Source organism: Carya illinoinensis, chromosome 15 (assembly GCF_018687715.1).
Source record: "Carya illinoinensis cultivar Pawnee chromosome 15, C.illinoinensisPawnee_v1, whole genome shotgun sequence".
Lineage (NCBI taxonomy): Eukaryota > Viridiplantae > Streptophyta > Magnoliopsida > Fagales > Juglandaceae > Carya > Carya illinoinensis.
The window spans coordinates 19,178,090-19,190,938 of NC_056766.1; the positions used below are offsets into that span (position 1 = coordinate 19,178,090).

At 34.2% G+C, this 12,849-nt stretch overlaps 1 protein-coding gene across 1 annotated transcript; it reads right to left on the reverse strand.

Moving 5' to 3' along the window:
• Positions 1-501, reverse strand: LOC122296737 (putative RING-H2 finger protein ATL71). Its single transcript, XM_043106535.1, has one exon. It carries the CDS (start codon positions 499-501, stop codon positions 1-3), a length of 501 nt encoding a protein of 166 aa, XP_042962469.1.
• Positions 502-12,849: the final 12,348 nt, after the last annotated feature.

A 12,849-nucleotide genomic window follows, 5' to 3' on the forward strand; every position in this document is an offset into this window, starting at 1 on the left:
TCAATCAGATCTAGAAAGAGTTGTGTTTGAAACTGGGACGAGCGTATTCCGGCATAGTGGACAATTGGGATGCATCCTTAACCATGGATGGATGCAATTTGGATGGAAGAGATGGCCACAATCAGGCAGCAACTGCAGCACGTCACTTTCTTTGTAATCGTCCAAGCATATGGAACAAGAAGAAGAAGCGCCCCAGCTGCTATTTTGGAGTTTGTATTGGGAGTAGAGGAGCTTTGGGAAGTTGTGGAGAATGGCTTCATCAAGGCCAACTTCAATGGTGACGAAGTCTGCGCCTTGCTGGTCAAGATTTTGTAGGGAACGGCCGGTTTGTCGACTAAGACGATGAGATGCATGCGGGTAAAGGCGGGTGCAGAAAAAATAAAGAAGGTGTGAGAGTAGGGTGAGGAGCAGGATGATTCCCAGAGGGAATGCGATCGCAAAACGAAAACCATCAACGAATCCGAAGTAGTAGCCCATCGTGCTACCAGTAATCATGTCCATGTTTCCTTAACATGACGAAATTAATGCAGATCGAGAATCAGAAGAGATCAAGGAACGTTTATTTTTGGAGATCGGAGCTATATATAAATATACAGAGAGAGGTGATGACGATCAGAAACACGTCTTAGGGCTTCTCGATCTGTTTATCTTAGGGCTTCTCGCGTGGGAAATAGAGTTGGAGTTTGAAATTTGAACGGGTCTTTAATTATTTTATCACATAATTATATATATATGTATATATATATACATATATATGTTAATCGGTTAGGAGTTGGAGTCATGTTGTTATTCGTAAACATATTAGGATCAGTTGTACTTATGAGGTTGCATTTGCAATTAGCAACATGTAGACGTCTGTCTTTTATTTGATAAAAAGAATTAAATAATTAACAATAAAAATTTGACAGTCAGATTGGTGTGATTGATGATCCATTATTGCAATTCTTGATCTCATTATGATCGATCTCTTATAAGTAGATTTGTATTAGATAATGATAATTAAGCAATGGACTATAAATAATTTTTAATAAAATTTAATACTGCAATATTATTAGAGAATAATGTGGACTGCAAGACGAATCATTCATTTAGTAAGAATTATTCATTACTAAATGAATAAGAGTTAATCTACGTATAATCTCTATTTCAGAACTGTTTATGTAAATCCATACAATTATCATTAAAAATATTTTAAAATTATCAAAATATACTTCTCAAAATGATATTTTTTTCCTTTATATGCCCCGATATATGTTAATAGATTTGCACACGCAATTTCCCATCTGGAGCAGTTCCCCCACCTAAAACTACAAATAAAATTTCTCAATGAGTAATTCATCTTGTAGTCCACATCTAGGAACTTCATTATAGGCCTAAATGAAATTCTCCGTGTTATGGGTAAATGAAACGAAGCATTTCACTAAGATGAAATGCCCTTTCAATAAAGGTGTTTTGGTCAAGTTCATTCTAAAATAGGGGCCTTTCTGTCTATTCCTATATTTTGGACTGTACGAAGTGTTGCCCTTTAAATTATATATATTATTATTTTACTACAACTAACTTTTAGTAGAAAATAGAGGCTAATTTACTTTTAATATGATAAGTTTGATTAAGCCTATTTTAGTAAACAAGTTCAAGCATTTGGCTTGATAAGTTTTATCATTATTACGTTAATAAAGTATATTTGTAAAATACAGGAATATGTTAAGAGTATTTAAATGATCTTAGTATTTATTATGAATTCTTTTAAAGATTTAATATTTATGTTATTTATACGAAAATAAACCTATTTTTAAGAGAGGAGGTTTTCAAGACTTATTTTATGGGAATTTAAAGTAGAGTAAGTATTCTACTAATTTATACGACTATACACCGATGGGTTTCTATGCCAAACCAAGACACCACCGACGTCTGCCATAAGTCTATTGAACTGGCCAAAATTGTGGATTTGTGGAGAGAAAACTGATCATATCGGTTTCAACGTGTGTCGATGTAGTCTTCCGTCTACCGTTAGCCTCTTCTGTGAAGGAGGAGGAATTGAGGAAGAAGGAAGAAGCATCGTGCCGTCGTCTGCCATGGAAGAAGAAGAAAGTTGCAGAGAGGAATAAGACAATGTGGGGAAGAAGAAGAGAGGTGGAGGAGGGTTATTAATTCATTTTGAAACGGCGACATTCTATTATATTTCTTTTTTAACTTCCAAGCCCTAAAACGATGTCATTTCACTCATTTAAGTGAAACGGCACCGTTTTATATACATATATTCAAAAAATATATACATAAATAGACAGAATCAGTCGATTCAACGGTTTCCCAGGAGTTCAAACCGGTGTCAAACTGCCGATATCGGTTTTCCCTCAATTCCTCTCACACGCCGACTGGTTCTTTGCTGATTTGGGCTAGTTCAGTGCTCCAGCAGTTGCTTTGATCGGTTCATGGATGGTTCCAGCAATTCCTATACACCCCTACTAATTTATAATATGTTATTAGTATTTTAAATATTTTAAAATATCTATATTCATTGATTTTCATGTTAAACCAAATATTTTATTCGATTATTCCTTACATTATGATTTCAATTATGTGGATATTGATGAGTTTTAGAAAGTGATGATATTTTAGGATTAAGAGAATTTTAGGTTTTTTGAGAAATTAAAATATGTATTTTTAGGTGTAAATACGAGGTAATTATTTAAAGATTTATTCAAGTTACATGAATTTTTATAGGTGATGATTGATATTCATTTGATACTATTTTGAGGAAATTTAGAGAAGCTAAGATATTTAGGTAAGCGAGATTTCTATACTAGATTTTACATAAAAAAAAAATGAAACAAAATTGATTTTAGAAAATATGCATATTTATTTTTAAAAGAAATGTGATAATAAGATCAGTTATTTGTTCAGCATTACTTGTGAACTTTAATGAAAGAGAAAGCATTTTTATCATGATTGGTTTAAACGTGAGTTTATTTTTAATTTACATTCTATTTCTAAACTATGCAAAAAGAGCAAATATAAAAATTTGTGCACGATTATGTGAAAATACTCTATATCTGTTTTGATTCTGAAGATGATATGATTTTGTTTAGTACTCTATTTTGATAAAATGTAACTTCTGAAAAATCTTTGGCATAACTTTCTAATTCTGAATTTAATTTTATTTCCACTCTATTCAATTATGGCTCTACCACAGGTGATAATAGTGGCATACGGCCTAACCACGGGTTATAATAGTAGATACGGTCAACCATGAGTTACAATAGTATATATGACTCAACTATGTGTTATAATAGTGGATATGACCCAACAATGGGTTATATTAGAGGATACGGCCATACCACATGTTATAGTAGTAGTCTCTATTTGAGTGCATACCTTAGTGATGGAGTGATTTATGTTCTACTTGACTATCCACAGATGCACAACTCTATCATAGGGATTATATTGATATATGGCCTCTGTTCAAATATGATGTTCCGATATGATGTTCTGATTGGATGTTCTGATATGATGATGATCATGATTAGTTATGCTATGCCAAATGATATTTTTGAATGAAAATATTTCTGAATCTTCGCTTTGATATTTTGATAATATGTTCTGCTTCCGCACTCTAAAAATGGAAATGTTTTGTTCTGTATTGTGATATTTGTAAATGCTCATATTTACATATTAATATATGTTCTTTGCTTATTGAGTTATTGATAACTTACTATTTATTTTCACAATATTTGTAGATAATTTTGATGCTTCAGCTGGAAGTCAAGAATAGGAATTGCTAACAAGGTTTGATGATCGTAGATGAATAAGTGTCAGATGGTACCAGTAATTATTAGAGAGTTTTATTAATGGATTCATTATTTATGTTATTTTGATGTTTTGAGTTATGGATATTTCTAAATGTTTGTGGAGATTTTGGTTTATTGATATATTACTTTAGTATCCTGGTGGAGGAATATATATATATATATTTGGATTGAATAAATGAATTTATATTTTATAGAAAATTTAGAATATTTATAATTGTGATATGAGAAATGATTTTAAGCTACGTGAACTAATTCTCCAACCCTTACAGGTCGGGGCGTTACAAAACTACCATATAATATTTCTCTTAATTTTAAACTTTAAACCAAAGTCCGGTGATAATTTAGCAAATGAAAAAGGCAAAAAAAAATCAAATCCATTAGGCCCAAATACGACCCATATTATGCTTAAGTTTGGCCCAAGAAAGAGAGAACCTTTAGCAAAGGAGCCTACTTCAAACTTGGGATGGGGGCAGCTGGATCTCAAAACGCAGCCTGGAGCTCGGCCCATTATCATGAGTAGAAGAGGTTCTTTGTGCAGATATTGCCGAAGTTATCAATGTCAAACATGTGGGCTTTGCCGGGTCTTGCTAATTAAGGTTGGCCAATTTGTTACAAATATGAATTCTGATTAATGTTTTATTCCAAGAAATAGAGGAACATCAATTTGGTGGGAAAAATTATAAAAAATGAATTTTTTTTGAAGTAATTATTTTTTATAAAACTTTTCTAATATAAAAATCATTATTATTATGAGAAATATTACTCTGTCGCTCCACTCATACCGCTCACTTTTTTTTATTGATGTTACACCACGTGGTTTATTAAAAGAATTTTTTAAAAAGAGTAAAAAATACAAACATAAAAAAGATAAAGAGAATTTGGAGTTTTAATCTTCCTCTTTTTATATTTTCAAACCTCATTTTTTTAATATATATCTTTTTATTTTTCTAATAAGTCCCTTGGCGCCACATTAATGCGACAAAATGAGCAGGATAACTAGGGAGCATAGTAGCACTACTTTATTGTTATATTATTATTATTTTGAGTGATATTGGTTTAACAGGAATAAAACTGAGGGTCTCATCTCTTTTTCTTTTCAAATATAATTTAAATGTAAATAATTTCAAATTACTTATTACAACTTTTACAAAATTTTAAATAAAAAATAAATAATAATTCAACTTTTTCAAATCTTAAAATAAAAAAATATTAAAAAAATTGGATTACAATAATATTTTAATTTTATAATATTTTTTATCTAATTTTTTCTTTCACCTTTTTTAAAATCTAATAAATATGTAACGCAGATTATTATTTTTAAATTATCTTATTATTATTTATAAAATTTTTATTTTATCTTGCCTCTGATCATCTATAAATGATTGTGGGGATTACGAGGAAAATGCTCCATGGATTTTTTAGACCGGGACGCAGACAACAAAAGCTCATGACATAGTGAACTGGGCCTTAAGGAAAAATGGCTTTGGATGCTTTCATGGAAATGAGATAACATACTTGACAATCTTCTAAAATCCAATTTCGGAATGTATTTTTTTTTTTTTTTTTATAGTTTTTATTCAGATTTAGAGTGGGATAGAAAATAATACATAAAATGGGAGAGTGAATTTTTTTTAAATAATATTAAATGATCAATAAATGATGTAGAGCTAATTTTATATATTTATCTATGGACAATGCTAAAGAAACTGAAAAGGATGCCTCTACATTGTACCAATAAGTGTAAACCTACTTCTTTTTTTTCTTTTTCTTTTTGTTTTATTTTCAACCATTTTATATACATCTTTAAACACTTCAAAAAGAAAAATTAATTCACTAATAATCATTTTATTAATTATTAAATAAACAAATAAAAAATAAAATAAAATATATAATTAGTTCGGATTAATAGCGGTCACCATCCACTGTTCAAATAGCATTTTCCTTTATCTATCTCCTGCTCTAAATTCTAAAGTCAAGATAAAAACTCTAAATTCTGCTTGGATAGTAGGATTGGGAAGGAAGATTTGAATTTTGGTCTTTATAATTCAAATGATCATATAATTGGATCACATATTACAATTTGGGTTTGGGTTTGGTTTTAAGTTTTTTACAATCTTGGATTTGAAACCAAAATTGAGTTGAAATCCAAGTCCAAACCAAACGAATCCATAGAGTATTCAAAACTACAATCCTCATAATGTCAATGTAATGTATGAGATTGGTATTTGCTTAGAGAGAGAGAGAGAGAGAGCATTGAGGATGGGAGGGGGGTGGATATTGATGGTTTGGTTTCATAAAGTAGGGCACCTCTTCAACGCTATGTGTAGCTCACATGCTACTTAGGAGGGGCTGCAAATTATTAGAGAGATCAAACCAATGCAACTAGTGGCCATCCCACGTACCTACTCATAAATTTGAAAAATAAAATAAAATAAATTAAGTCTATTAATTTATTAAAATTTTATTTACCGTATCTTTATTATTTCATTTTTTATTTTAAAAAATAAAAATTTATTATCACACAAGTTATAATCGAAGTTGGACGAGAGTGTAGCATATTGACCAATGTCGACAAAGCAATCAATATGTTTTTGGGATTACTTTTACAACTACAAATCAAGGTGGCCCAATTGAAATCAACCTTTTCAATCAATGTGCAGAACTTTTTCTCCTTTGCTTATGTAGTTTGGTAGATTTTGGTGTCCAAATTTTTTAAAAGTCAGAAGCCTGAGTTCATGACAAAGAAAGTTCTCTGCAAATTTGATTGACTCCGACTAAACGATATTAAGTATCTAATTCTTTAATAATTTTATATTAAAATGGCATCATTTTCCCCATAAATCCGCCCCTAAAATCCACTAAAATATGATGGTTCTCAATATCACTTTCTCAGAGGATGGTAATCGATATAGCGATTCTCCATACCAATGTGCATTTCTACTTGAGTTGAGAAGCTTAGTTGGGTTTGATTTCATTGTCATCCTTCACATGTGTTGTGTGGTTGGAGGTGGTTTTTGTTATTAGTAATGCTAAATACAATTATTGGTTGTGCAAGCACCGTGTGAAGCAATTTGAACAAATCTTGGAAAAAGTCTCTAATTCTTTCATATATGAACTGAACTTTCCAAAGAGACGTATATAGTATTTATACAAATTGAAAATGAACTAAAAGTAAAGTAACCAACTCAAATGAGTAACTAAGTGTGACAAAAGTTTAGCGTCAACGTGGTCAATATGGCAACTTCCTTATTTTACTATTTTTATTTTAATAAAGGGTGAAGGCACTGACCTGCCTTGTTTGTAGGGAATCAATTTGCTACAATTTTGTTTGAGTCTAGCATTAATTTTGTGCATGTCCAAATAAGTCCCTTGTAATACTTTCCTTGTAAGTCTAATGATTTCCTTATAAGTCTAATGCTGATAAGCTTGTAATGATTATTATGAATGCATATTAGAAAATATTCAAGTATATGTTTGTAGAGGTGGGATCCTCATAAAACAACCTAACTTTTATCAACAATTATTCACAATAAGTAAAGCATGTCAGAGTGATCTAGCATCCTTTCCCGTTGATATACCCATTACTTGTTCAATCACTCGCACTCTTAACATTTTGGCATCAAAGTAGGTCATGGCGGATTCTAGAATTGAGCATTTAGAATAACAGATGGCTAACTTTGGGAGCATTATAGAATGACTTATGAAAAGATTTGAGGAAACTAGTGCGAAGGTAGATTCTCTTGTCGAAAAGAGTTCGGTAGATAGGGAAGGATTAGGATTAAGAAACAAACACGGAAGAAATCATGGAGGGAGCAACTCGGAAGTTCCAAAACTAGCCAAGTAGGACTTTCCAAGATACAACGGTTTGGATGAACCAACCAATTGGATTTATCGCGTGGAGCAATTTTTCAATTATCAACAAACAGATGAGGTTGAAAAATTACCTTTAGCAGCTTACCATTTGGATGGAGAGGTGCAAATATGGTATCAATTATTCAAAGATACCAAAGAGATTAATTCATGGGAAGCATTGAAAGGTGGATTTCAAATTCGATATGGACCAACCATGTTCGAAGATCATTTTGTCAAGTTAAGCAAGTTGCGGCAAATAGGAACTATTCGTGATTACCAGCTGTAATTTGAATAGTTGCTAAGTCATTTTGGAGGACTGGGCCCTACTCATCAATTGGGGTGTTTCATAACCGGACTCAAGGACCCGTTCAAACTGATGTATAGGCTGGTAGACTAATGTCCATTATAGACCCCGTTGATCTATCTCAATTATTTGAAGCCGAACATGCAAAGAGGCCAATGTTTTTCGAAGCAAAGTATTTAGTGAATGTGGAACCAATGCCACCCCCGTTGCCTTCAGAAAATTTATAAGGCCTCTCAGTCTGAGAGAGATTTAAGAAAGAAGGAGAAAGGTACTATGTTTTAATTGTAATGAAAATTTTACACTAGGTCATTGGTGTAAAAAACTATTTCTCATCAAGGGAATATTTCTGAATGAAGAAGGGATGCAAAAAGATGGAGGAGAAGGCCATCAGTGATTTCCCTTCTTGCCATCGTGGGAACTACTTCACCGCAAACAATAAGGATAAGAGGCATAGTGAAGGGGCATGGTATCACAGTTCTCCTTGAAAAATGTACGGAGTGAAGGTAATGGTAACCAATGGTGAGAAATTAGATTGTAAGGATAGTTGTGATGGGGTTCAAATATTTTTTCATGGTATCTTATTCGCCATTGATTTTTTCCTGTTAGCCATTGAAGGGAATGATGCAATTTTAGGCACTCAATGGTTGTGAACTTTGGGACCAATCTGTTGGGATTTTACCAAATTGGTGATGAACTTTGAGTACTTGGGGAGTTGGATAGAGTTGAAGGGGATTAAGGGGCCGATGCATAAGGTGGTGGAAGGAGTCACGGCTAGAGAATTAAGGAAACAAAAAAAAAAAAAAAAACCTGGGCTGCTTTTCCAATTGCTTCCTTCTGAATCATTGGGAAGAGACGCACCAACCCCAAGTTTTTCAATGAATTTGGGTGCTAATTTTGTAGGACCAACAACAACTACAGTTGGCTTGAATAGAATATTGCAGGAGTTTAAATCCATATTTACAAAGCCAAGGGGGCTTCGTCCAGACTAATCACAAGCTTGCTGCAGTCCGGCATGGTGCGACCAAGTAGTAGACTATACTTATCACCAGTATTGATGGGAAAGAAAAAAGACAGATCATGGCACCTATGAGTTGATTATAGAGCTCTCAATCAGATTATGGTAAAGAATAAATTTCCTATACTTCTCATCGATGAGCTACTGGATGAAGTAAACGAAGCGAAACTATTTTCAAAACCAGACCTTCGTTTAGGGTACCACAGATAAAGATGCACTAACCGGACATTGAAAAAAGGCATTTCGCACACACCATGGCATTACGAGTTTCTCGTTATGCCATTCAAACTGACAAATGCCCCTATAACATTTCAGTCACTCATGAATGAAATCTTTAAACCAGTTTTGTGAAGGTATATGTCTTGGTTTTCTTTTTTTTTTCTTTACGACATATTGATATATAGTTAGCATTGGGAGGATCATTTATCACACCTTAAGCATGTTTTAAGCATGTTGCAAGCTAACCAATTTTTGTGAGGATGGAAAATTTTCAGTTTGGATAGGGGCAAGTGAGTTATTTGGGGCACTTGATATCTGAAGGTGGCATTTCTATAGACCCCGAAAAAATTACAGCTATGAACAAATGACCCCGATCTTAGTTCGTCAAGGTTTTATGTAGGTTTCTCGAGTTGATGGGATACTATCATAAATTCATCTGCCACTATGGGATGATTATGGGTCCTTTAACTCAGCTTCTAAAAATAGGATGCTTTTGGATGGACTGAACAAGTCGAAATAGCCTTAAAAAATCTCAAACAAGCCATGAATACTGGACCTGTGATGGCACTTCTGAATTTGTCCTTCCATTTGTGGTGGAATGTGACGCTTCTGGGTTGGTTTGGGGGTGGTGCTCATGCAAGAAGGTAAACGCATGGCCTATTTCATCAAGTTTGTTCAAGGCAGAAATTTGAGCAAGTTCACTTATGAGAAGGAAGTCATGGCATTTGTGGTAGCCATCCAAAAATGGAGGCCATACTTATTAGGTGCTAAATTCATTGTCCAAACTTATTACAAAAGTTTGAGGCATTTGTGAGATTAAACTATTGCCATGGAAGCTCAACAAAAAGGGCTGGTGAAATTAATGGGGTATGATTTTTTTATTGAATACAAAAGGGGAAGGGTGAGCTCATCTGTGGATAGCTTGTCGAGACACAATGAGCAGGAACCTTTGAGTTCAAAAGAGGGACAAATGGTTGTACTCAGCAGCCCACTTCCCAGTTGGACGGACATGATACAAGAGGAAATAAAGGGTCATCTCGACTTAAAGAAGCTGGAGTAAAATATCCAAACAGGGGAGGCCATGGGACCATGGAGCTATAAGTTTGGGATAATATTCTTTAAGGACTGAATTTATTTGCAAGCCGACTCTCCTCTCATTCATCTCATTCTCAATGAGTTCCATACAGGTACCCATGAAGGATCTCACAAAATGTGGCAGTGACTAAAAGCAGTATTTTATTATGCTAGAGCGAGGAATCAAGTTAAAAAACTTATTCAGAAATGCGACGTGTGTCAACGACATAAAAGCAAGCATACCAAGCCATTGGGACTTTTCCATCCGCTACCAATACCGATGGCTATCTGGTCAGATATATCAATGGATTTTATAACAGGGCTTCCTAACTCTCATAGAAAAAATGTTATCTTTGTGGTGATTGATCGATTGTCGAAGCTTGCCCATTTTATACCACTTAAGCATCCATTTTCAACAACAATGGTGGCCTAGATTTTTTTTTTTTTTGAGAATCTTTTTACATTATATGTACTTTTTGCGTCCATTGTGTGTGATCGTGATCCTACTTTACAAGCAAATTTTGGCTTGAGTTGTTTCAGTTGCAAGGAATCAAATTCAATTTTAGTTCCTCTTATCATCCGTAAACGGATGAACAAACTGAAGTGGTCAAACATACGTTGGAAATGTATTGAGATGTTTCACTAGTGAGTCACCAACGGCCTGGGTTAAGTGGCTGCCTTGGGTGGAGTATGTCTATACCACCAGTGCACATTCAAGCACGGGAAGAACTCCATATGAGGTGGTCTATGGTTGGAAATCTTTAACACTCCTCTCCTATATGCATGGTACAACAAGGGTGGAATCAGTGACTCAAACACTTGAAGAAAGAGACCAGCTTATTAAAGAAGTTAACCTCAAGCTCCATCAAGCTTAAACCAGAATGAAAATTCATTATGATAAGGGACATCAAGAGAGGAGTTTCCAGCCAGGGGATTATGTTTATGTGCGCCTAGACCCTTACAAGCAATACACGGTAGAAAGAAGAACCAATATGAAGCTGTTGACTAAGTACTATCATTCAAGATTATTAAGCGTGTGGGTCAAGCAGCATATCAGCTTGAACTTCCTCAAGGTGTGTGAATTCATCCGATATTTCACGTATCTCTCATGAATTAAAACTTGGGCGAAACACAGAAACAACTATTGAGATACCAGAAATTTTGCTCATTGCACCACCAATCACTCTTGAGGCCATTTTATCGTACTGTGGCCATGGAATGAAGGCAGAGGTTTTAGTCCATTGGAATGGAAGCAATCCGATTGAAGCAACTTGGGAGAATCAGGTGATGATAAAGGCTCAACTTCTGGAATCTTTCCTTGACAACAAGGAACGTTTTGAAGAGGGGAGAAATGTTATGGAAGTTTAGTGTCAACGTGGTCAATATGGCAACTCCCGTATTTTACTATTTTTTTTTTCTTTAATAAAGGGTGAAGGCACTGACTTGCCTTGTTAGTGGGGAGTCAATTAGCTACAATTTCGTTTGAGTCTAGCACTAATTTTGTGCATGTCCAAATAAGTCCCTTGTAATACTTTCCTTGTAAGTCTAATGCTTTCCTTGTAAGTCTAATGCTTATAAGCTTGGAATGATTATTATGAATGGATATCAGAAAATATTCAAGCATATGTTTGCAGAGGTGAGATCCTCATAAAACAACCCAACTTTTATCAACAATTATTTACAATAGGTAAAGCACGTCGGAGTGATCCAGCGTCCTTTCTCGTTGATCCACCCATTACTCATTTGATCACTCATTCTCGTAACACTAAGTAACTAACTAGTTCTCTACCAATTACAATATGCCAGTTCAAATTAATATCTATGATAGTCCCTCTCAAGATGAATGGTATATATTATTAACATTCATCTTGGACAACAAGGAGTGAAAAATAGCAAATCTAAGAGGTTTAGTACGTAAATCAGCAAGTTGATGACGTGAAGAAACATGTAATGTTTGAAGGACTCCAGCTTGGATTTTTTCTCTAATCAAATGACAATCCAATTTAGTATGCTTAGTTCTCTCGTGAAATACAGGGTTGACTGTAATATGGATGGTAGCTTGGTTGTCACAAAAGAGTAAGGAAGCGTGAGGATGTTGTTAATGCAAATCCAAAAGCAAAGATCAGAGCCATGTCAATTCACAAACAGCATAGGCCATGGACCTATATCCAGCCTCTGCAGAAGACCTTGATACTGTCTTTTACTTTGTGGATTTCTAGGAGATGAGTGAATTGCCAAGAAATATGCAATAACCAGATGTGTATCTCCTTGTATTAGGGGCAACTAGCCCAATCTTAATCAGCAAAGCCCTTGAGGTGGATTGAAGAAGAAGTTGGGAAGAAAATATCCTGCCCTGGTACCATTTTAATGTATTTCAAGATTCTGTGGCCTGCTTGCATATGTGGAACTCTTAAAGAATCAAGGAATTGACTCAAATGGTTTACTAAATATGTAATGTCTAGTCTTGAGTTAGTGAGATAGAGTAATCTACCAATATGTCTTATGTAAGAGGGAACATCTTCAAGTAACTCACCATCATTCTTTGATAACTTTCAATGAGTATCCATTGAAAAATT